Source organism: Pongo abelii, chromosome 3, assembly GCF_028885655.2.
Source record: "Pongo abelii isolate AG06213 chromosome 3, NHGRI_mPonAbe1-v2.0_pri, whole genome shotgun sequence".
NCBI classification, from domain to species: Eukaryota; Metazoa; Chordata; class Mammalia; order Primates; family Hominidae; genus Pongo; species Pongo abelii.
The window spans coordinates 14,438,254-14,465,309 of NC_071988.2; the positions used below are offsets into that span (position 1 = coordinate 14,438,254).

Genomic DNA, 27,056 nt, shown 5'->3' on the forward strand with positions numbered 1-27,056 from the left:
TAGTTCTAATGTTAAAGACATATGTGTGGATATGCACTCAGATTAAATTAAATGTTCATAACTGCTACAGTTTTAACCATATATGAGGCCAACTATACCACCACATTCATAGATCCATTCATTCATCCATGCATCAGGCATTATTCATTCAATAATATTTCTGTGCACCTATTACTATCCAATATTATTCTTCCAGTGTTTCTCAACCTCTGCACTAATGAGAATGTGGGTAGAATAATTATTTACCGTGGAGTGACTATTCTGTGAATTACAGAATGTTCAACAGCATGCCACTAGATGCTAGTGGCACTCCTCTCCAAACTGACAATCAAAATTTTTCTATACACAGCCAGCTATCCACTGGGTAGAAAGGGGGACAATGCAAAATTGCCACTGGTTGAGAACACTGTTCCAGACACTGGGAACGCAAGCATAAGACATTGTTCTTGCCTTGATAAGCAGACATTCATGTGGGGGAGGCCAATATATGCAGACATAATTAAAATACATCATTATAATAACCATTTACTAAGAACTTACTATTTGTCAGGACCTTTACATTTCATATTTAATATCTACTATAACCCTATTAGCAATAATTATAATCAGCAATGAAATTAATGTTACAAATGAAAAAAAATCGAGATTCAAAAACAAAATGACTTTCCTAACCTGAGATTATTTAAATACAATATACACACATAGGATACATAACAGCTCAGAACGAAAATGTAGGAATCACTATATGATTGATGAAGAGAGGTGTACCTCACTTATAAACTACAGGAACAGCCTGGGAGATTTGGGAATGTGTTTTTAATATGGCTGTAACTGGGCACAACCTGGCTGGGAGTGCCTGCTCCCTGTTTCCCCTTTAATGACACTACAAGTGCCTTCTCATTCACGTACTCTTGGTGAATACCCTCACCACATCCACCCCAACCAAGTCCAATCAAGCATAATTTTGGTCCAACTTCCCTATCCTAAATGAGAAATGCAGAGTTTATTACACAAAGTTATAAATTTTCTATGAAAGTATCTGTCTCCCTCACTGGTCTGTTGCAATTATTACTGTAGCATAATATTAACATTTAATTTAATCTGGGTACATATCCATATAAAAATCTTCAGATAACACTAGAATAACCTCATGAAAAAGATCATTCATTCCAGTTTATCATACAGATTTAGGTATTCATGAACTTAACTATGGCCCATATTTGCAGATCCAAGGTCATAAGTAATGACAGCTAATTTGAGGTTCGGGCAGATGTCTTTCATGCCCATGTTTCACTTAGCCCCTAGTCCATGACTGGTATGTAGTAGATGGTCAATTAATGTTAAAAGGTTTACATGGATGCATGTATGTACGCATAGATCCATGGATAGACGGATGGAAGGATAGAATGAATGAATGGATGGATGGAAGGAAGAAATGGCATGGAAGAAGAAATCTAGGTAGATCCATTTCATGGAGAACTATAAAGAAATCCTTTCTGATCTAGTTTCAGTACCTAAACATAGACTAACTCTTACCCCCATAATCCTCCACTCTACCCAAGCATGTGTCTGACCAAATAGGGAGAAGGACAATGACTCATCCCTTCTTTCCACTCTTAATGTGTGGAACCTAAGCATGTGAGCAAATTCTTCATACAAACAGGAAGAATAACTATACATTATTACAGCTAGTCCATGATTATCTATCACCCAATTCAGCATCTCAAACAAACATTACTATAGAAAATCCAAAATTTCAGGCTGTGAAGGACTTTTTGTGGACAACATTGTAAAATTGCATCCCAGAATGTATGACTCGGTCTCAAGGAATTTTCAAGAGGGTGAGACCTCAAACAATCTAGTCCAACACCTTCATTTCAAGGACTGGGAAACTAAAGCCAGAGAGATCAAGCCTTTCTTAAAATTCACCTAACTAATCCATGGCTGAACTGGGGTTTTATCTCAGGTCTGTTTGCTGCTTTGCCCAGTAACTTTGGATTGGACTTAGATCCAATCTCCCCTTATTACAAATGGAGCATTTAAAACCCAGAAAAGAAATGACTTGCCCAAAATTTAAATTTAGGTTTAGCTTAATAAAAGTTCTCAAGAACAAATACATAGGTATAGTAAAACACACAATTCATCAGCAATATATTTGCTCTGACTACAAAAGTGCACTACAGGTTACTAATAATTTGGATACTTTCTGAGGAAATATCATCATACAAGCACTATTTGTGAAATAGATTTGGCCATAAAATTGAATGATATCTTTCGATGGTATTAAATCATTGCTGTTATATATATAAAATCATTGCTTTTTTATATATATAACAATGCCTTATATGTAAAATGTCATATATAAATCAATGTCTTATATATAATCTATTTTATATATAAAACATCAATGTCATATACAAAATCAATGACTTATATAGATTTTATATATATAAAATATTGTATATATAATGTGTTATATACATAATCTATTTAAATTTTAAACCATTTATATAAATTAAATTGATTTTGCTTATTTCCTTCAACCAGGATAACCATTTTTCTGTATTTAGCCTATAGTTGGTCTGCAGATATAAAGATTTAAACACACAGAAAATATTCCTGTATGGTGATTTGGAATTTGTGAAATTTCTTTCACAGCAGTTATGTCTTTTCTGTATATAAAGAGACTCAGAAAAATTAAGAGACTTCCCTAAAATGATACAACCATTTAGTGACAGAGCCAAACACTATTTAAGATTCTTGACTCCAACCCCAAAGGTAAAAGGCATTTTGATGAACCGGAAACATCATTTGACTAAGAAGGCTTGGATTCTAGTCCTAGCATTGGTACAGAAGCAACTTTTTTTTTTTTTGAGACTGAGTCTTGCACTGCCGCCCAGGCTGATGTGCAGTGGCGCAATCTCGGCTCTCTGCAACCTCCGCCTCCCGGGTTCAAGCAATTCCCCTGCCTCAGCCTTCCAAGTAGCTGGGACTACAGGCGCGCACCACCACGTCCGGCTAATTTTTGTATTTTTAGTAGAGACAGGGTTTCACCGTGTTAGCCAGGATGGTCTTGATCTGCGGACTTCGTTATCTGCCCGCCTCAGCCTCCCAAAGTGCTGGGATTACAGGCGTGAGCCACTGCACCCAGCCCAGGAGCAAGTTTTTTTGCCTGTCTGGGACTCAGTTTTCTCCTCACAAAAGAAGCTACTGCATGGTGGTGGCAGTCATTGTTTTATGGTTATTGTAGCATGTTGAGCCCTCGCTATGTGCCAGATGCACTTTCGAATTTATGCTCCTGTTGGCCGGGCATGGTGGCTCAGGCCTCCCAAATCTCAGCACCTTGGGAGGCCGAGGCAGGCGGATCACCTGAGGTCATGAGTTCGAGACCAGCCTGGCCAACATAGCGAAACCCCCATCTCTACTAAAAATACAAAAATTAGCTGGATGTGGTGGTGCACACCTGTAATCCCAGCTACCCAGGAGGCTGAGGCAGGAGAATAGCTTGAACCTGGGAGGTGGAGGTTGCAGTGAGCCAAGATCGCGCCATGACACTCCAGCCTGGGCAGCAGAGTGAGACTCTGTCTCAATAAAAAAAAAAAAAAAAAAAAAAAGAAAAAAAAAGAATTTATGTTCCTGCCAAATGCTCTGGCTCCAGAGTCAGGCAGGCAGGCATGAGGTTAAACCACAGCTCCATCATTCACTAGTTCTCTTCTCTTAAGTAAAGTAACTCCTCTATGGCTCAGCTTCCTCATCTGCAATGAAAGTAATAATAATTCTGAGTTCATAAAGTCATTGTGAAACTTAAATAAGATAATGCATGCAAATAAAGCATTTAACATTGTCCCCGGAACATAGTAAATCATTCATAAATATAAGCAAATCTAATTTTGATTAATTCTCTTATTATTATCACAAATAGAAATAGAATGAAGCCTCTAGGGATTTGCCTGGTTCTGTCTGCCCCTCTGGGCCCACTCTGAGAAATAATATCATCATGCTCATTGAACCCTTCCTGTAGTGCCCAGTACCTATATGTGAATAATATAGTGACAAGTGATCCATCATCAAAATGATAGTTAATTATGTTAAATTCATCAGGATTTAAATTATTTCTTACATATTCAGGAAAATTGACTTAAATTCTGATGAAAATTTTCTATTTTTGTTGTTAGTGCACCAGTGATATTTTAAAAGTTTATTATTGGCTGGGCGTGGTGGCTCATGCCTGTAATCCCAGCACTTTGGGAGGCTGAGGTGGGTGAATCACAAGGTCAGGAGTTCAAGACCAGCCAGGCCAACATGGTGAAACCCAGTCTATACTAAAAATACAAAAAATTAGCTGGGCGTAGTGGCAGGCGCCTGTAATCCCAGCTGCTTGGGAGGCTGAGGCAGGAGAATTGCTTGAATCCGGGAGGCAGAGGTTGCAGTGAGCCGAGATCACACCACTGCACCCCAGCCCTGGTGATAGAGTGAGACTCCATCTCAAAAAAAAAAAAAGTTTATTATTTAGTAGTACACTGTTAAAGGTTGCCTGAAAAGACAAAGTTGGGATGTGCTGGGACCATGTAGGTATATTGTTTGTGATTATATCTTTCGAGGAACTATTAATCAAACTATATACTCTTTTTGAAGGTTTGAGAGGTAAGACTGGACCGCTAGGTCTTGCCGGTGAGAAAGGGGACCAAGGAGAGACTGGGAAGAAAGGACCCATGGGACCAGAGGGAGAGAAAGGAGAAGTAGGTCCAGTTGGTCCTCCTGGACCAAAGGGAGACAGAGGAGAACAAGGGGACCCAGGGCTGCCTGGAGTTTGCAGATGTGGAAGCATCGTGCTCAAATCCGCCTTTTCTGTTGGCATCACAACCAGCTACCCAGAAGAAAGACTACCTATTATATTTAACAAGGTCCTCTTCAATGAGGGAGAGCACTACAACCCTGCCACAGGGAAGTTCATCTGTGCTTTCCCAGGGATTTATTACTTTTCTTATGATATCACATTGGCTAATAAGCATCTGGCAATCGGACTGGTACACAATGGGCAGTACCGGATAAAGACCTTCGACGCCAACACAGGAAACCATGATGTGGCTTCGGGGTCCACAGTCATCTATCTGCAGCCAGAAGATGAAGTCTGGCTGGAGATCTTCTTCACAGACCAGAATGGCCTCTTCTCAGACCCAGGTTGGGCAGACAGCTTATTCTCCGGGTTTCTCTTATACGTTGACACAGATTACCTAGATTCCATATCAGAAGATGACGAATTGTGATCAGGACCAAGATCCCTGTGGTAGACACTCATCGAATCCGGGGTTCCAGAAGGTGGAACAAGCAGGAATGGGATCCAAAGAGACTCCCACTCAGATTCTAAAGCATTTAAAGACAATTCTAGCAGAATTTATCAAAACAAGATGAAACAGAAAACTTGAAACCACAACAAAATGAATTCTATTACAGAATAGCCCCAGATACAAATTCTCTTGAAAGCAATGTTCATAAATATTTAAGCAAACTAAAGACAATGTTAACAAATTTTCTATTAAATGCCCTGAGTGATAAAACCAGTTGGCAATAATATTGCCTTATTAAATCTTCAAAAAAATATATTTTAGTCTGTTATTTAAGAAAAACATAACATCCCAAAATCTTTGACAATTCTCAAAAGGCTATATAGTAAGTCAAAAACCAAAGGTAAGAGATGCTAACTATTTTTCAAGCAAGCTACAGAGAAATGATAAATGTCTTTTGTTTTATTATTTATTCCTTCATGTTTGTATATATTCACTCAACAACCCTTTAATGAGCCTGTAAGGACCAGACACTGTGGCGCTGAATCAGATTTAATAATGAGTTAAGACAAAGCCCCTACCTACAGGCTAGTGTGTGGTGATCAAACTATCACAATTCAGTGTGATGAGCAGCATAGCAAACAGATGGATTTGATGCTAAAACACACAGGGTCTGCTATTTCTGAGGCTGGGGGCCAGAGAAGCTTTTACACATGGAAAAACACTAATCATGCCAAGGTGTATGTGTTTAAGTGGATGTGATGGATGCAAAAGGAATGAGGAATTCAGCACTGCATTCTCTTTGCGCCCTCAATGTGTGATTGGTATTCTCAACAGCAAAGGGGTGAAAAATCTAGAGACAGAGGAGGCCTGGCAGGGGTGATAAAAATGAAGATTGAAATGAAGAGAAATAGCCAGCAGATGATTCTTCTAAATCCTTTAGTGTGATGGTTTCCCAAGACAAACATTTGTCCTAATAGCTTTCTCATAAATATGGGCACCACTTTACATTGTGGTAAGACATTGCTTCTCATGGATCTGCTAGGTATTTAGTTCAAATAAAGCAAGGCATATGTTCACTGACTTATGAGTAAGCTGATGAGAGCAATGAACAGGAGAAGGAGGGAGACAGCCAAATGTCTGAGTAAACAGACATCCCTTCCAAGTCTCACACCTCCCTTAGTCCCACTCTTGCTTGTGTCAGCACCTTGTTCTTCACTGAACTGCAATTCTTCAATTATTCTCTTCCATGATTCTGTCTGATCTACCATTCCCATGGTTTATGGTAATAGTATTCCCTTCATCCCTCCCTTTTGGTAACTTCCAATCCTCCTTCTATGTATTCCTTTCTCTGCTCATTGACTTATAAATAGTTTTCATACCTCTTATGTTTGAATCACCATGCTAGATTCTGTGAAGACAGAAGAGTATCAAGATTAATATATTAATAGTATAGCTCCAACTGGTAAATTTCTTTTTTTTAATCTTCCCCAATTTAAATTTTTTAATTTAAAAGTAAATTTTACTGTCGAAAATGCAAACTTGGGGAGGGCGGAAACATCACACACAAGGCTGCCACTTCGCACTTGGAGGGTTGCATGGCGGCTGGGCAAAGATGCTCCCCACTTCCCAGATGGTGCGGCGGCCGGCCAGAGGCACTCCTCCCTTCCCAGACAGAGGGGCGGCCGGGCAGAGGTGCTCCTCACTTCCCAGATGGTGCAGGAGCCAGCTCTGACTAGTAAATTTCTAAGGATACCAGAAAGGAAATGGCATGCACACACACAAAAATACCTATAATTTTGGAAGATAAAATGATAAAATATGCTAAGTTCTAGGCTGGAAATAAGAGCAAAATGCTGTAAAAGAAGAGAAAATGTTTATTTCCAAATTAGGATGTGACAGAGAAGGGACAGGGAAATCCTCTCTGCTCATTGGGCCTTACGTGATGGGTGACACTTGGAGTGGCACAAGTTGGGGGAAAGTGCACTTGAGACAGAGGTAATGATGGGGATGAAGTGAGAACAGAGACCCAGAAGGAGAATCAATGGACCATATTTGTAAGAGCTTTGAAAGCCAGCCTGAGATTTGGAGGATTTATTCATAAGAAAGTGTGGAGAACCTGTGTATTTCAGAGCTGGATACTGCCATTACCACAGATGAAAGTTGCAATGATCTAGCAGTTTTGTGTAAGGGTAAGGCTTACTTTTCCTGTCTTTCAACCCTATCTTGCTTTCATTGTCTTCATCTGCCTGCCATATTTTGTGCACTTATTGCTCTCCTTCTGAGTCAGGACATGTGTACAGGAGACCAACAACAATGAGTATTAGAAAAAAAGGAGAGAGCAAAGGTGGTTTGAGGTAGTCACCTGCTTACAGATAACAGCCAAAGATAGAATTCCAAGTTATAAAGCATAAAAAAGAGTCAACAGAAGTAACTAATCTGGCAAAAATGAACATATGGGCACTTTGAAGACTACAGGATTTGCTGGATAAACTGGAAATGGAGAAGTTATTGCAGACAGTCATGAACCACAGATTACTGTGATTAAAATTTTCTTCTGATCGTAATCCACAAATGCATTCATTTTTTGGACATTGCTTACTTATCTTTTAAATGTGTCTTTTATTACGAAGCCTATTTTGAGTAGCTTCTAAAACTGAATTTCCTTTAATTGGTTTGAAGCCTAGAGATGAATTTCATTTTGAAATATCTGGTGGGATGGTAATGGGGATCAGAGAACTGACATGAGAAAGGAGGAGCTGTTTTGGTATTAAACAAATAAAATCTTAAGCAAATGTAGGTGTCTTTTATTCTTAAAAAATAGCAGATGCAGTTTATCCACATTTGTAAATATTTGTATAAAGAAAGTAGCAGAACAGTTTTGGTTTAAAAAATTCCAAGTCTCATTCCAGTCATTCTTTGTAAAGGCTGACTTGTAATGAATATGTATTAAGCAATATTTATTGACTATATACCATCTTGTTCTGGAAGAGTTTAAAGCCACTTACGAAGATAAATAAGATATAAAAAGAAAACAGTGGTAAAAAGCAGATGAGAAGAAATGGGAAAAACACAGAAAAAAGAAAATAATGAGGCTAATATAATGCTGTGTGTACATGAACATGCATGTGCCTGTGTTACACATTTTCAGGCCACAAATGTTTCTTTGTGCCCCTGCATGCACAAGGGTATTCCCAGGTCATTTGTCATTGTGAATAGTGTTGCTTATGATAAAAAATAGATTCTATAAACTCTAAATATACTTTTTTTCTACCACTCTGTGTAAAAGATCATGAACGTAAATAAATTTTAGATATGAGCTGGGTTAGTCCATTTGCATTGCTATAAAGGAATACCTGAGGCTGGGTAATTTATAAAGAAAAGAGGTTTATTTTGGCTCACAGTTCTGCAGGCCATACAAGCAGCATGGTGCCAGCATCTGCTTCTGGTGCAGCCTCAGGAAGTTTCCAATCATGGTGGAAGATGAAGAGGGCACCACCATCCTATCACATGGTGAGAGAGGGATCAAGAGAGTGGGGGGGAGGTGTCACACTCTTTTAAGCAAACTGACCTCACATGAACTCATTAGCATGAGGACAGCACCAAGCCATTCATGAAGGATCCACCCGCATGACCCAAATTCCTCCCACTAGGCCCACCTCCAACATTGGGAGTCATATATCAACATGAAATTTGGAAGGGACAAAAACATCCAAACCACATCATTAGGTTTCTCTCTTTGTCTCTCTGTCTCTGTAGCTCCACTTTCAGTAAATAGCATCTCTACCCACCCTGTACCAAAGTCAAAACCCTAAGGTGCAAACTAAATGTCTTCCCTCCCTTCCCTACTGAATTTTGCCCAGCATAAAATTCTTATGGTTCCAGCCTACTGAATTTTTCCCAGCATAAAATTCTTATGGTTCCAGCCACTAAATGCACATATCTGATTCATTGTACCTTTCCATTCCTGGTGCAAAAGGTGTCATTCATACGTTCATCATCACTTCCCTTAATCAGTGAAAAACGTTGTAACTGGCCCTTTGCCTCCAACCACAACCCTCCAATCCATCCTCCACACTAGATTGAGTATATCCTTTTAAAATGAAAACGTGCATGCCATTTCCCAGCTTAAAAAACAGCAATGACCCTCCCAATCCCTCCACTATAAAAGATGTTTTGAACTTCTATAGGTTTTGCCATCAGGTGTGTATTTCATATTGTTTTCTGGTATCCATACCTGAATTCCTTCTGAAGGACCATCTTCCTTTACATGCTAAGTCTATGAGCTTCTCAGTGGAATTGACACTTCCAGTATGTAAATCTCTAGCCTACAGAGTATAGCATCCCACTCACCAAAATAATTGATTCAGGTGACTCTATGAGAGTCAATGAAACTTTGCTGGGACATCTATAGAAGAGAATCTCCTTCTTTTCCATTGGACTTAAGCCTGTGAACCTCCACATTACCACCACAGAGCATAATACCATGCAAGAATAGACCCATGCACAGATGAAGCAGAGAGACAAAGAGAGAAAATGGGTCTTGGAGTCATCATTTGAACCCCGATCTAGACATACCTATAGCCAGCTGTTCCCTTGGACTTTTCAATTATGGTAACTGTTAAATGCTGTTTTTACTTAAGCCCTTTGATTATTTGATCACTTGGAAAAGATGTTATCCTACCTAATACTCATAAAAGCATCATTTAGCATGGTGCATTGAGCCCTTGAGGATGTAGCTTCTGCAAACTTTTACAGTCACATCTTCAAAAGCCACCCACATGTAACTATTATCCAAGAATATGCAGATAACTGCAATTCTAGGGTACTTTGCCCTAGGGTGCGTCACCTTTTCAGGTTCAGCTCAAAAGTTACTTTCTTTTCTCTAATCTTTCCGTTCCCCTGTGCCTAAGGAGAATTACAGATGACCACATGTGTGTTCCTTGCCATCTGGGAACGAGTGCATAGTCATGGTAGCAATAGCAAACACTTACTGGGCACTTTTTGAGTGGTTTATATGTATCAGCTCACTTGGTCCTTGCTACAGTCTGCATGTTTGTGTAGCCTCAAAAGTCATATGTTGAAACCTAATCACCAGTGGGATGGTGTTAGAAGGTGGGGCCTTTGGGAAGTAATTAAGTCATGAAGGACCTACCCTCATAAATGGGACTTGTGCCCTTATTTTTTAAAAAAAGGCCCCAAAGACCTCCTTTCAACACATGAAGACACAATGAGAAGATGGCCATCTATGAATGGGGAAGCAGGCCTTTGCCAGGCACCAAATCTGCTGGCACTTTGATCTTACTTTCCAGCCTCCAAAACTGTAAAATAAATTTCCGTTGTTCATAATTTATGCAGTTTTTGTTATTTTGTTATAGTAGCTCAAATGGATTAAGACAGTCCTCACAACAATTATTCACCTCATTTTACAAATGGGTAAACTGAGAGGCAGAGAGGTTACGAAATATGTGAAGTAAATAGTAAGTGGCACAGTAGCCCTAGGCAGTGAAGCTCCAAAGCCCACTCTCTTAACCACCATGTTGGCACATTGCTCATATATTTTTTACATTTGTCTATCTAATGGAGAGTTTGTTTGCCCTATTGATTTTTATATCCCAGCACTCTACATGATGACTACTATAGTATGTGCTCAATAAAATTATGATGAATTAATTAGTGACAAGTTCTTTTCAGTCACAATCTACACATGTTGTTAGAGTCAAATGGGGGAGGTGTCACAACAGGAAAATCCTATAATCATCTTGTACATTAATCAATATTATTTAGATTATAACTGCCAGGCTCCAACTCAACATGGTTCAAGTAAAAGGAAACTCACTGAAATAACACAAATCCCAGAGCCTGACCTGGGTACCCAAACAATGTCACCAGGGTCTTATCTCTCTCCCTCCTACAGAGCAGCTCCCCACATTGCTGGCTTCACTTTCAGGAAGGGTATTGCCTTTATTTATTGCAAAGATGGCCACCAGCACCTCAGGTTTGCATTTTGCAGTCCTAGCGGGGGGAAAAAAAGTTACCTTTCTCAATAGTTCCAGTGAAATACCTGGAAATGACAGCCTTTTGATTCTGAATGGTTCTACTTGAATCATGAGCCTATCCCTCAACCAACAACTGGCCGAGGAAATGTGATGTTGCCATTGGCCAGGCTTACATCACAACCCAGCACTAGAGCTCAAGAAAAATCCATCTCCTCTAAATCACATAGACAGAGGTTGTAGGAGGAGGAAGAAATTACTTCCCAAAGGAAAATGAAGATTCCAGGTCAAGAAAAAGAGAGATTAATTGATTGGCAGACAAAATTAACTAGAGATTTCCTAAACTAGAGATTTGTTTTCATATAAAATCAAAACCACATTTATTTTGTCTGCATGATGCAAAATAAACGTGTTGCTAGAATGATTTTTCCCTGAAATAATCTAATTTTTGATAATATTTGGTCAGAATTGACTAAATATTTCATACTGTAAAAGCCTGGCATCTGTGATGATCTCATCCTATAGGCTATCATAATGCTGATCTCCAATGGCCACTCTTAATGAAAGAATAAATTATTTCCAACTGAAATACTTCTTCTTCCCCTCAAACTCTCTGATTTTTGACATCAATAGCCTAGAATAGGCAATAACATATGCAACTATTTTCGATAATGATAAAAAGAAGAGGAAGAGCATCCTTGGAGATAAGTCTCTATGGTATCAGAAAGAGCCAGTTTGAGGTTGCAGAGAAAAGAGAACACTTACACACTGTTGATGGAGGTGTAAATTAGTTCAACCACTATGGAAAGCAGTACAGCAATTCCCCAAAGAGCTACAAATAGAACTACCATTCAATCCAGCAATCCCATTACTGGGTATATACCCAGAGGAATATAAATTATTCTACCATAAAAACACATGCATGCAAATGTTCATTGCAGCACTATTCACAACAGCAAAGAAATGGAATCAGTCTAAATGCCCATCAGTGACAGAATCCATGGTACATATACACTGTGGAATACTATGCAGTTATAAAAAGAGAATAAGACCATGTATTTTGCAGGAACATGGATGGAGCCAGAAGTTATTATCCTCAGCAAACTAACATGGAACAGAAAACCAAATACCACACATTCTCACTTATAAGTGGGAGCTAAATGATGAGAACTCATGAACACAAAGAAGGGAAGAACAGACACTGGGGTCTACTTGAGGGTGGAAGGTGAGAGGAGGGAGAGGATCAGAAAAGATAATTATCGGGTACTGGGCTTAATACCTAGGTGATGAAATAATCTGTACAACAGACCCCCGTGACACGAGGTTACCTATGTAACAAACCTTTACATGTATCCCCCAACCTAAAATAAAACCTTTTTTTTTTTTAAAAAAAAAAAAAAAAAAAAAAAGGAGCCCGTAAATCCAATTCATTCCTTGGCCAACACATAATGACAGCCCTGAAAGGAGAGATTAAAAAGCTACTCTCAGTTGTTAACTACATTGCTGACCTCATGTTTTCTTTCTTTTTTCCTTGAGAGATCACCAGTCAGTGTCTCATGATACCAGCAGTTACCATTTACTGTGTGCCTAGTAAATGGCACCACACTGGATCCTTTCAGCATGGTACTTTATTTTATCCTCAGGAAGAGCCCCTGTCAGTGGCGCATTCTTCTAACCTCTAGAGAGAATTCAGTACCACTCTCACCTTCTTCCTCTCTAAAAAAATAAAAATAAAAAAATAAAAAAAAACACACACACAGAAAAGAAAAGAAAAGAAAAGAAAGAAAAGTAGCATTTGTATGGACATTGGGATGGAAGCTTCCCAAGTTCTGGGATGCCGCTTCAGCATCAGAATGGAGAAGTTCAAAGACTCTCAAGGCCACATACCAAGTTCTCTAGGGGTTCTTCTCTCTCTAGGATGTGCCTATCAGTGTTCAGACAGAAGGCAGCAGAACACTTTCAAAAGGATTTCACTATGGAAGTTCAAATGAAAGAACTGTATTAAAGGTGCAGGTGGGGTGAAAAGAACCATGCAGGGATGTTGAAGTATCCAAGGACTAGCAACAGCAGGAGTGTTTCACCATCCCAAAGCCTGAAAAGGAGGAGAGGCAGTGGTGGTTGCAAAGTGCAGTGAAGAATTGGAGACTTGGCAGAGGGACCAGCCTACAGGAGCTACACCTGCAGAAGAGCTCAGACACTGCCAGAAGTAGGGAAGAAGCCAGGATTGTGAATCACCTGACCACCCTCTTCTACCTTTCAGTCTCCTATTTATACCCCTCACTGGTCAAAGCCCATGACTCCAGGTGCCCAGAGAGCCTTGGTGATACAGTGCACAGAGATGAACTTCTTGGGCAAAACTCAGAACAGACAGGGATAGAAGATGGATGGGAGCCAGGAGAGAGGGTGGGAGCAACGGAAATCAACCAGCACAGGGCTCCCCTCCCAGATCTCTTCCTTCTCTAGAGTCTCTCTAAAACTCCGCACAGCTTATGCAATAAAACTGGCTCCCTGTTTTTACAGGTTCCTTGAATGCATTCAGCAGAAGGAACATTTTTCCAGAGCTGTGTGTAATTTATGCACAAGGAACCCTTGAGTTGCAGAAGTGGCCCAGCTCCACTTCGAAAAAAATTGCATGGGATTTTGGAGTGAAGTCCTTGGACTGATGAACAGAGGGTTTTTGCCACAGTGTCCCTCTCCAAGTCCCTCTCCTAAACTTGCAACAGCAACAAACAGCTAGTGGAGATTTAGGAGTTCAAGATTCTAACCTAGTAGCTTTCCAGCTCATCATGAGTTAAATACTCTTCTTACCCCTTTAGAGGTAAGAATACTGAGGCTCAGAGCAATTGAGCAATTTGCCCATGACAAGCCTTAATAAATGTGGGATATTCTAGCTCTGCCCATCCACCTCCAATGCCCATGCCCTGTCATGAGCACACACACCTGCACTCCCCTGCCTCTCAAGGCCTCTTCTTTAAGACATATTTTCACAGCAAGATCATTGCATTATGGAGGAAATGCAACATCCACAATTATCTTCCTTTGATCCTAGCAAACATCATTTTCCTCTGACCTTAGCTGGGAACTAAGCCTGTCACAATCATGACTGGCTTACTCATGATCAAAATACTCAGTGTGGCCAGAACATGCAGCTCGGCAAACTCTAAGGAGTCCCAAATATAACAACCTACTTTGCTCTGCCCAAGAAACAGAGACTGGCCCCAAAGGACTGATGCTGACCCTCTGCATCTGGTTTAGTTCCACAAAAGGAACCTAGGCAATCTTTTAGCATCATCCTTGTAATATTATGCTTAGAAAAATCCAGGCAGTCTAAATTCCTCTATACATACTACACATTCTTGTCAAGATTAATCCTAACAGAAGCCAGGAGCAAGTAGGACCACACATTCCACAGGCCTTGTGTGTCCCCTAATGTGGTTTGTAGATCAGCCTGAGACATGCCAAATATATTGGGTAACTGAAGAGTCTTTTGAAAGAGAAAATTGAAAGAAAAAAAAAACATAAAATTTGCAGTGCTGTACCATGGTTTTCAAGAGACTCATTGATCCCTTTTTATTTCTGCTCTGCATCACTGTTTCCTAAATTCGGTAGGAATCTTGCACTTTGAGCCAGACCCTTCTTTTTTTAAGGGCTGTCCTGTGCAGCATCCCTGGCCTCTACCCACTAGATGCTAGTAGCAGCTCCACCCAACCATGTGAGTCATCACAAGCAACAATATCTCCCATCATTGCCAAATGTCTCCTGGGGGGTCAAAATTGAGAACCACTTGTGAACCATATCTGTACAGTCTTGTCATGGTGAGAGAGTCTACTCAGCACCCCCAAATCTACTTTTTCCAACTGACCTTTATTTACAGAAATGACCCCATAGCTGCTCCTCATTTCAGGTATGATATCTGTTCCCTTGTGAGAGTCCCAAGTTAAAGAGACTCCATCCTGGAAGGTGTACAGGAATAGCAAGAAACTGTGCCCTCATCCAAATTCTCTTTTACTATAGTCAGGATTTTTTTTTAATGTTGTCTAAGATACAAAAATCACCAAGTCTCCCATTTCTAAGAATTTACTCCAAGAAAATAATTAATAATGTGTGCAAAGGTTTAATTGTAGAAAGATCCTTGCAGCAAAGCTTGCAATATGGAAAATTGAGAAATAGCCTCAACATGGGTAAAATGAGCTGTGATACACTCATCCAATGAAACAGAGTCATAAAAAATGATGAGAATACACCACCAGGCACAAGAGCTTGCACCTGTAGTTCCAGCTGCTGGGGAGGACTGCTTGAGCTCAGGAGTTGAGGCCAGTCTGGGCAACATAGGGAAACCCTGTCTTTAAAAAAAAGAGGATGGAAATGTATTGGCACCATAAGATATTCACAAAATATTAACTAAACAAAGTAGATGACTAAGGAATATTTTCAGTACTCATTTCATTTTTAAAGTCTGTTTGCCCATATGCATAGAAAAAGTCTAAATTAAAATATTAATGGGGAATTTTAAATCTCTACTCTTTTGATCTTTATTTTTAATTTTTATAATAAACATTGTACTCATTTTACATAAAATATTTTATGTACGCTCTTAGGCTAGTTGCATATTATTTTGTTTCCAAAAATTGCAGAGAAAATGTCTAAGGAGAGAGAAATAAAACTCTTAGGAGTTGAAGTGTAAAACACAACATCATTCTTAAAGTTTCCTGGTGGCATACCTGGATGTCTATTCCAGAGGATTTTTTAAAGCAAGAATAAGACAAAATAATACTAGTTTATATGTTTTTAAATTGTTTCTTCCTAACTAGAACAGGGAGGGAAATGAGTCTTGAGTTTACATCATTTTATTGAATTTTTCTTAGTCCAGAACTATGAACCCAATGGGTTACTACAGTATGAAGTCATTCAGAACCAATGCATTTGTCAGATGGCAAAGGCATTTATGAGCAGCTATTTGAAGAAGACTGAATTCATGGCTTCACTCCAGTGCCATCATGGAGGTGGCAGAACTTATTGAAGTAAAGACTTGCCCAATATAGTCAGGGTTCCAAAAAATGATCTGCTAGCACTGAAAGGAGAAAAATCATAAACTCTAAGGGGTTGCATAGGTGCTCTGTCATTACAAAAGTGTTCTTTTACAAGATTGTGAGATGCTGCCTTGGTGGAAATAAACAAGAAAAAACAAAGTCTCAGTGATCTATTCCCACCACAGTTTCAGATAAATTTGGCACCACTGAGCATCCCCATTGTTACTGAAACAGAAAACACTCAGGTCTTACTATTATTATTACTCCAGAACAACAAAAAGAGTTGCAAGGATTTTCTACAGAAAACATCCAGGTCTTACTACATGCAGAACTAAAATTAAAGCACAGCCTCCTGAGATGTCCCAGTTGGTCAGAATATTGACAAATAATAACTAGAAGGTTAGTATGTGAGATGGTCAGGGCCCAGAAGCCATATATCCATCAATATATCAAGGTTTGTCCACACAAGGAGTTGCCCACCTGATTCCCCTTTAGGGTTGCCAGATAAAATTCAGAAGATTCAAATATAAATTTCACATAACAATCATTTAGTAGAAATCTGTCTCAAATATTTAACTGGGTGTCCTGTATTCCTTTTTGCTAAATTTGGCAACTCTAAATTATGAACTAAAAAATGTAAATGTGAGTCCAACTAACTTTTCGGAAGGCCATGCATATAATTTCTCATATAACAAGAAGTAATTGTTCTTTTGAGAAGGGATTCTTAGCTTCCTAAAACAGTTTTAAAGGGCCAAAGTTAGCTGGATGAGAAAGCCATTAGAGAATCTTTTGGGTGGAAAGTCAGAAGACAAGATCTAGCCCCAGGAATTCCAATAATCAGCTTTGTGTGACTTTTAGACAAATCACCTAAATCCTTTAAGCCTCTGATTCCACACTGGATTGGTGGTGGAAAGTATGTTGCTGTCTTTCTCCAAACTCATGGCAGACATTGCTAATAGATAGCAGCATTTCTTCCCACTGTGCCCCAGGGCAGCCTCAGAATTCTCAACGAAGTCTCCAGGTCCATCCATCAACAAGCATGTACCCTTGAGATGAAATCAGCTTGCCTTCCCTGAATTAAAGGAGCCTTTGTTTACCCTCCCAGTTCTAACAAAAGTTTGGAATCTCTTGTATTCTAATTCAATAGGCAAGGCTATACCTAATTTTGCACTCCCAATTAAAAGCAAAACTTGGCAACTGCCTTCTGAAATCGATATTTTACAAAATCAGAGCAGGAGTAACGGGTGCTGGAGTTCTGTTTGGACCAGGCCTTATAGGGCATTACTTCAAGCTGAGTGGCTCCAACAGCCCTCCAGGGCCTTGATGGAGGCCAGGGTAGATCCTGACACTGGCACTCAGTGAAGAACTTGACTCCACTCTGCTTCACGTCTCTGCTTCTTTTGCATCCATGGGCTTCTCATACCACTCACAGGTTTCCTTACCCTGTTATCTGTCTTTTCTACAGCATGGATTCTGATTTCTCATCATTTCAATCTCTGCTGGCATCTCCCAGCCCAGCTCTAGTTCATGACATGTTCTTTGCTTTAGCTCCAATTGCTCAATCCCTGCTGACTCTTTCTTCATGTCTCAGTTCAAATCCCCAGAGTGAGGATCTCATGTTTGGCAGGCCCCTGTTTACCAAAGAGCCAGCCTGGGGATTGGCTGCAGCTGATCCACACCCTCCTTTGGTCCCATCAGCTAGGACTGTGAATAATGGTATAAAGCACAGTTACCTGCTCAAAGCCCTTCAGCAGGAGATGTAGGCAGTTTTGTTTCATTTTTTTTTTTTCCAAAAGTGTGTCATCAGGTAGGCACTGCGATGTTCAGTTCATAATTTCACAGGGTCTTTGCAAAAACAAAATGTGGTAATATACGTAAAAAATGACAATTTTAGCAGATTTCCCCCAAAAGCAGACTCTGAGACAAGGACTTGAGTATAAGTGGTTATTTGGGAGTTGCAGGAAATACCAATAGGGTAGTGAGGAAGCAACAGAGCAACAATAACCGTGTCTCTAAGCTAACTGCCATGGTGGCTGACTGAAGCTCATCCCAAGGAGCTGCCCAGGAGAACGGGATAACACACACCGAATCAGCTCACCCAAAAAGGGAGGAAGCTGGAGTGTTTAAAGACCAACTCTCAAGAGTCATTGGCTGAGGACCGCTCTCAGGAACAATATTTTTCCAGCACTTTGGGAATGCCTTTGGTGCTCAGGTAAAGTGGCTTTTCAGGATTCTGAAAAAAGGCTTCAGGCACAGAGATGGAGACAAGTCAGTTAAAAATCTACCAAAGCACCCTGAATTGGTTAATGCAAGGGATATGGAAGAGGCAATGACTTCACCTGCCACAGTACTTGGTCAAACCTCAAATAAATGTTGGCCCCACAAGGGAAGGGGGTATTGTCTGCTTAGTTCCCTGTACCTGAAACTGCCTGGTGCATAATCAAAGCTCAGTAAATATTGCTAGGATGAATGAATGAATGAAGAAATGTCTATATAAATGAATGAATTATTTGGACAACTGTTGGAGATCTTTTCTATTTGTTTTTCTTCTCTTGTGAATAAAGAGGTAACGGGATGGGAGAGGGTAAAGGGGAGCTGGGAGACACAGAACCACCTTGTACCAAAAGAGGCCTGAGTTTTAAGACCAACTCTTTTTGCACAACTACCATGACTTAGGCAAAGCAGAACAAAACATCTCTCTCCTACACACTCCTCAAGTTGAATTTTAATGATTTTTTTCTACTATTTGCCCCTTATATTCATTTCAGTTTGGTTTCAGCTGCATAAGGTGTTGAGGGCTATATCTGTCTCCTTTCCCTGGTCCTGTATCCCCAAGGACAACCCTGAGCCCTGCTCTTACCTAAACCCTACACCAACAACATCACAAGCAAGCCTGCAGTCATTAGAGTTGTGAGGGGACAATATAATCCACCTCCACTGATAGGATTTGAGAAGGGCTTCCATTTAATCCCACTCCTCACCCCTGAGAGTGCCAAGCCAATTGAGAAATGCACACAGAAGCCACATATGTACCAAAATACTGGTCTTCCTACTGGTAGCACCAAATCAGAGAAAGCAACTTGGATATGAGGATGAAACAAACTTCCCAGTAGTTGCCTCCAGGTCTAGACCTGATTAGCATCCCAGAACAGAAACTTTTCCATTCAGCCTCAAAGAGAACAGAGGTCTTCCTCCCCCCAAATCAAGCTCATAGAACCCAAGAGAGGCCACATGTGCAAGTGACTTTTTACACACAGCCCACTCCCAACACAGAGCCCAGGGGGTGCCAGACTCTTGCCATCTCACCAATCAGAGAAATCCCTCCTCCTCCCTCCACCAGAAGGAGCCATGGAGAGGTAAGCCACTAATTATTAAGAGAGTGGAAGTTCCTATCTTTCAGAGCAGCAGGAACTCAGAGAAAGGAAAAAAAAAGTGTGCCTTCCCTACCACATCTATGAGAAAAGAGCCGATCTGAAAACATATTTACCTTTTAATTCTCAATGACCAGATAGGGGCAAGTGCACCACTGGATACAGTGAGGGGCTTGCTCTACAGAAGAGTCATTTTCAGTTCCTTTTTCCTCCTGCTACACAGCTATCAATGCATTCAGGTCTGTGCAGAAACCATACGTTCTTCACTAGCTAGGGCCGGACCTTCTGCTCCTTCATCTCTCACGTTAAGATTGTTAGTGAACTCTGCAGTGAATGCTCAGCCAGAGTTTGGAAATGTCATCTTACAAGCTCTAATATGTCAAGGAGAAAACTGTTTCTTTGGGAATGTTTCTTCCTAACCAAGATAAGAAAACAGTAATTTTGCTTTTGCTTCAAGGCATACTTTGATGGCAGGAGAATCCAGTTTACTTTTTAAGGTACTGACCTCTAGTGGCCAGCAACAATAACTACTCTATTAGAGACAATTTCCAGAGATTATGTAAAATCCAAGTGCGGGCTAGGAGAAACTTTAGAAATCAACTTTCTCTGCCCACCTCATATTCCAGAAGAGGAAACAGAGATCCATAAAGGATGAGGGCCTTGTCGGTGGTTGCTAAGATGGGACTAGAGTCAAGGTCTTCTGTCTTCCATGTGGATCTCCTCCCATTGCCTAGTATACATTTATTAAAGCTACTTAGCCATATACACTGTAATTAATAAACAATTAGAGTAAAAATGACATTTCAGTAACAGATAATCCTTCTGTGGTTTCCTGCAAAGCTTGATTGGATAAGTGTGAATAGAGGTATATTCGTCCGTTTTCACGCTGCTGATAAAGACATACCCAAGACTAGGTAATTTATAAAGAAAAAAAGGTTTAATGGACTCACAGTTCTACCTGACTGGGGAGGCCTAACAATCATGGCAGAAGGCAAAAGGCACATCTTACATGGCAGTAGACAAGAGAGAGAATGAGATCCAAGCGAAGGGGGTCTCCCCTTATAAAACCATCAGATCTCGTGAGACTTATTCACTACCACAAGAACAGTACAGGGGAACCATTCCCATAATTCAATTATCTCCCACTGGGTCCCTCCCACAACACATGAGAATTATAGGAGCTACAATTCAAGATTAAATTTGGGTGGGGACACAACCAAACCATATCAAGAGGTTTCAACCTCACTGGAGAGTAAACAGCTAGAGGGTGAGGATTTTTTCTTAATCATCTTTGAATTTCTAGTACTTTGCACCACATCTGCCATGTGGCGGCACTAAATAAATGTCAGATGGATGAATAAGTTGATGGAAAGATAAATTTTAATTTGAAATTAAACATCAACTAAAACCAAAAGCTACCTGTCTTGCTACTCAACTAGCAAATGGCAGATTTAAGATTTGAGGCCAGCAGTTCAGTTTCACACTAAATGCTACTACTCCTAAAAGACCCCTTCACTGGCCCGAGGAACCCCCTCCTACTAGTGACGACTTTCCCAGATTTAACAGATGCAGCATTTCTGGCTCTTTGAATCCACACAGCTGATTCAAAAGTAGGTTGTGTTTTTTCGGCTCTCACTCATCAGTTTGTGTTTTTTAGATCTCAGTCATACGTTTTTTAGATTCTCAGTCATAAGTTCTTGTCCTTAAATAAGGACTCAGTGAAGGCTTTGCTTTGTGTGTTGATTTGTTCCTTCAATCACTCAACGTATTTACTGAGTGTCTACTATGCACCAGGAGCTTTCCTGAGCAATGGAAACCCAGCAGGAAAGACAAAATGATGTGTCAACAGCTATGCTAGTGGTAAGCACTAGAAGGATAAAGAAAGAAGGAAGGCTTGTTAATGATGATGGATCCTTCTCTGGTGTTAGCAGAGACTCGAATTAGGAGGGAGTCTTGAAGGTCTCAAGCATACTTTAGTATCATGGAGAAAGTGTGAGTGATTCTCAGGATCCCTTGGAAAAATAACCCGGGCTGGCAGTGAAGAGAGAAAATCTCCATATAGGAAGGGGCAAACTTACGCTCAACACTGATCCCCAATCATTGTTCCTAAAATTTACTTGCCTTTTGAGAATTTTAGCAATCTTCACTGATACCATCATTCTTGCTCCTGAAATTATTCTTCTTTACTTTACCCTCTCATCTCGAGCATGGATATAAATTCTTTCTGTAATTCCCCCACAGCATAGATGAGTCTCTAAGGGAACAATTATAAGATTTTACAGATGTGTCAGAAATAAGAGGCAAAAATTATAACACAGAGAATTACTAAAAGCTGGCAACTAGATATGATGGCACTTGTGATCCACAAAATCTAGTCCACCGTCATGAAGTTGGCTGGGTCCTTGTAGTGCTACTGCTTTTCTGTCTGGCCCTAGTTGGACAGTACATGGCAGTGTCCATCTTTCCCTGCCAGGAAAATCCTCTAGTATGGCAAAGTCCCTCAGAGTCCAAGCCCCAGAGAGCAGAATGATGCATAGTAGCAGGCAACCCTTTGTCCTCTGCTCCAAATTCCATCTCTCAAATAGTGAGAACACAAGCAGCTACCAATTTATGGATGGATTTTACTCCAGAAATCTGTTTGCTAGTCAGTTCTTTGGAATCTGCCATGCATTTCCAAAAACATCAACAGTGACTGAGATCAGAGGCGAGTCCATGAAAATTCTATTTATACCCTAGTCCATCTAAGGATGTTGGAAACATAGCTTCTCAATTTAGCAGAACTCAGGAAACAAGTATAGATGCTCCTGGGTACTTTTTTTTTTTTTTTTTTTTTTACCAATCTATGCTCTGTACCAATATAAGCACTCAAACCCCCCCAGGTCCCCAAGCTTCTGCATCAGAAGGTAAAGCAAAGTTGTCTCTACCAGGAGCTGTGGCTACAAACAGCAAAGAGTTGAAAATTCTTGAGCTGGAATAGCAGAGAGGTCATTCTTATATTGAATCTAGCAAACTGCCTTTTTCCCAAGTATCTTTAGCAATTGCTGCATTGGAAGGAAGTACAGTACAATTTGTTGCATCACAGGGCATGAAAAAATGAAATATGGATCAGGCTGTGTAGGAAAGCAAAACCTACTTTTTAATCAGGAGGGTATTATCAGCTAATCCTCTCTCTGGTAAGCTCAGTAAGTCTCCTTGGATAAGATCTTGCTTCAATGGAGAGTCCTGTGAGCAACTCATCTTGATTATGCAAATGTAAGGCAAGTGGACACCCACTGCCCTGGAAAATGGGAATATAACATCATTTTCTGTGACATGACTGATGCTCCCCAATTTTCAAAATGCCCCTTGTGCTCTTTGACATACATTGAATAAATCTGCGAAGGGAGCCAAGAAACCTCCTAGAGGAAAAAGAAATTTTGATACTAATTTCTTTTCTGCTGAATTTCAATAGCATTAAAAACTCAGTGATAAACTTGGTTGGTTAAAACTGAGATTGATCAGCCAAAAAGGATACTTGCCTCTATGGAGGGGAATGCAACATGAGGAAAGGGAGTTTGTGGGCTGTGGATTGGTGACCATGGTTCAAACTAGAACTCAGAGGATGTTGGGCTCCAGGAGAGTCCATTCCTGGTTTAAATGTAACCTGGGATTGAGGTCTTAAAACCTGCTAAATTCTGGAAGCAGTAGCAGATCATATGGGTGTAAACCATATTGGAAAAAACAGGGTTTCTCAACCTCAGCACCCTTGACATACGTGGACAGATAATTTTTTTATGTTGGAATGGCAGTGTGGGGACAGTTCTATGCACTGTAGGATGTTTAGCAGTATTCCTGACTTCTACCCATGAGATGCCAGTAGCACTCCCTTCCCCCCACAAAGTTGTGACAACCAAAAATATCCCCAAACTTTGCCAAATGTCCAAGAGGGTCAACATTGGTTGAAAAGTACTAGTATAACCTGAAAGAGGGTAAACCTGGAATCTCTAATGTGAGGCAGCTGGTTTGACTAACAGGAACATCAATGTAGCTGAGAGCAAAATTGCTTAGACTTCTTGGGAACCATTTCAAGCAGTAATTGACTAGCTACTTCTCTCTCCATTGGCATTTGCACAAAGGGTTACCCTTTGAATCAAGTGAGCCCCTCAAGATTCATGAGCAATTCTAGATAGCAATGAAGCTTCAAGACGGAGACATTACATGTCCTGCTAAAAAGGGCATGAACATTTTCAAGCAACTACACAGAAAATGAAAGAGTTCTGATGATATTTGTACACTAAGCTGGTGAAGCAGGTCCTGCCAGTGAGATGCATTTAAGGGAAGTAGCTGGAGAGAAAAGAATATAAAAATTGTAGAAAAATATCCTTTTCAACAAAAATAATAAAAATTCACTACTTATACTGGAGAAGCAGTTTTCTCTGATATGTAAGAGCATCTCTAGTTAATTCAAATTATGACATGACTCTCTAAATAAAATGAATCTTACAGCATTTTATTCTCTATAGCTCCAACAGCTCTCTTAGAAAGTGAGAATGTTGTGAAATGCAGCAAATAAGAAGAAAGTGTGCGATTCGAAACAGATTGAAAATCATAGCACTAGAGGAAGAAAATTAAATGCTTTAGTATCTATAAAATAAAAATGGGCTACACAGTCAATGTATCTGAGTCAATAAGTATTTCTCTCTATACTATAAACCCAAGAGGTTCTAATTTGCTGGAGTTCAAGTTATGTTTGAGGGAGAGAGGTATGTAATTCAGTAAACTGGAAAAGATAAATCCAAATTGAAAGGCATGGTTATATAAAATTTATGATTCAAAAGTCATTCTTCAGCATCCAACTTGAACCTTATTTTAATGAGGTTTTCCCTTGTGATAAATTTTTCTTTCAGAGAGAATGAATCAACTACAATCAAAAGTAGTATAAAATTCAAAGAACCAGTAAGAATGACACATTCATCTAAAGCTACGATTGTGTTTCACATGTACAAGTGTGAAAGGCACATTTTAGCCATTTATTGACCTAAATAATGCACCACTGCAGCTTTACCCCAAAGAGAATATAGCATAGTAGTCTCATATTGGGCTCTATAATTTTTAGTGTTGTACAGTATCCTAGTCTCCCAAGAGGCTTCAAATGCATCATGCTTTAGTGGCATTATCCTCAAAGGCACTGAATGCATTTGCTTATTTTTTTTAGGTATACATGTGTCACATACTGAATGTTTGTGTTCCCTGCAAAATTCATATGTTGAAGACCTACCCCATAATGTGATGGTATTTGGAGGTGGGATCTTGGGAAGGTGATTAGGTTCAGACGAGATCATGAGGGTGGGGCTTCCATGATAGGATTACTGTCCTTATAAGAGAAAGAGAGCAGGGCTCACTTGATCTCTAGCCTGTGAGGACACAGATAGAAGGTGGCCATCTACAAGCCAGGAAGGGAACCCTCACCAGAACCTGACCATGTTGCTCTTTGTTCTCAAACTTCAGCATCTAGGACTGCAGGAAATAAATGTCTGTTGTTTAAGCCACTCAGTCTATGATATTTTGTTATGGCAGCCCAAGCCAACTAAGACAACATGTCCTTTAATCCATTTTCTGCTGCTATAAAATAATACCACAGACTGTATAATTTATAAAGAAAAGAGATTTATTTGGCTCACAGTTCTGGAGGCTGGGAAGTCCAAGATTGAGAGTGGCATCTGGCGAGGGTCTTCTTGCTGCATCATAACATACTGAAAGGATCATATGGTGAGCAAACTGTGAGGCAGAGAGAGGATGGGGGCAGAACTCATCCTTATTACCAGAAAACTACTCCTGTGATCATTAACACACTCCCTCAATGATAGAATTAATCCATTCATAAGGGTGGTGCCCCCATGACCTAATCACCTTTTAAAGGTCCCACCTCTCAACACTGTTAAGATAGCAATTAAACTTCAACATGAATTGTGGAAAAAAACATTTAAACTACAGCAACATGTAAAAAGTATGTCCCTCAGAATTCCATGTAAAAAAATCATGGCTGTATTTCATTAATTCATTCATTCATTCATATTTTTTCATTTATATAAAGGTATAACTCCTATAGTTGTTATTGTTGCATAACAAATGACCCCAAAATGTAGTGGTTTAAAATAATTATTTTAAAATGCACATGGATTCTGGGAGACAGGAATTTGAACACAGCACAGCTAGTTCACTTATCTGTGCTCCACAATGTCTGGAGTCTTTGCTGAGAGAACTTGAACCTGAGGAGGCAACTAAACAACTTGGGGCTAGAATCATCTGAATGCTTGTTCACTCTCATGTCTAGAGCCCTGGCTAGGACAAGTCAGACTAGGACTGCCAACAGAGTGTGTATGTGTAGCCTTCCCATGTGGCCTGGCTCCCTCATAGCATGGTGGCCTCAAAGTAGTCAAACTTCTCACATGGTGAGTCAGGGCTCTAAGTATAAATGTTTGGGCAAATAACATAGAAACCACATCATCTTTTATGGCTTAGCCTCCTGATTCAGCCAGGAAGCCAGCATCACTTCTGCTATACTCTCTTGGTCAATACAGTTACTAGTCCACTCAGTTACAAATGGAGAAAAGATAGACCCCACTTCTTGATAAAAGGGGTGTCAAAGAATTTGGAGGTTTTGTTTATAAAGCCACCATAAAGGCATACCAAGATAGAGCACAGGATGTTTATTATTAGGAATAATCAAAGGAATATGACCGAAAGTCTGTCAGAGTTTTAAAATAATAAAGAATATTTTGAAACACCTTATGTTAATCAGTTTAAAAAGAAAAAGGACAATTTCCTAAAAACATATGATATACTAAAACTGAAATGAGAAGAAATGTAAAACCTGAATACTTTGGTAGGGACTAAAGAAATTGAGTCTGTGGTCAGAATTCTAATTACAACCACCCACACACATATACCAGTTCTCAAAAAAAGATATACAAATGGCCAACACGTACAATGGAGCATGATGCTCTACATCACTACTCATCAGGGAAATGCAAATTAAAACTACAGTGAGATACCACTTCATACCTTCTATGATGGCCATAATTTAAAAAACTAAAAATGGCCAGTTGCAGTGGCTCACACGTGTAATGCCAGTACTTTGGGAGGCCAAAGGCGGGCGGATCGCCTGAGGTCAGGAGTTCAAGACCAGCCTGTCCAAGATGGCAAAACTCTGTCTCTACGAAGAATACAAAAAAAAGTAACCAGGCATGGTGGCAGGTGCCTGTAATCCCAGCTACTCAGGAGGCTGAGGCAGGGGAATAGCTTGAATCCGGTAGGCAGAGGTTGCAGTGAGCCAAGATCGTGCCGCTGCACTCCAGCCCGGACAACAGAGCGAGGCTCAGTCTCAAATAAAAT

The 27,056-nt window shown here is 40.0% G+C and overlaps 1 protein-coding gene and 1 long non-coding RNA gene across 2 annotated transcripts in view; one reads left to right on the forward strand and one right to left on the reverse strand.

Annotated features, from left to right (window-relative positions):
- Positions 1-8,602, forward strand: part of C1QTNF7 (C1q and TNF related 7) — a 70,162-nt gene extending 61,560 nt beyond the window's left edge. Inside the window, exon 3 of the mRNA XM_009239802.4 lies at positions 4,636-8,602. Coding sequence (XP_009238077.1) covers positions 4,636-5,267 — 632 coding nt within the window. The 3' untranslated portion in view covers positions 5,268-8,602. The remainder of the gene's footprint in view (positions 1-4,635) is intronic.
- Positions 8,603-12,960: 4,358 nt separating this feature from the next.
- LOC134761260 (uncharacterized) lies at positions 12,961-26,402 on the reverse strand. Its single transcript, XR_010139609.1, has 2 exons — positions 25,343-26,402; positions 12,961-21,936 (listed from the first exon to the last, which is right to left on the reverse strand). It is a non-coding gene; the product is annotated as an uncharacterized LOC134761260 (long non-coding RNA).
- Between the last annotated feature and the right edge of the window lie 654 nt (positions 26,403-27,056).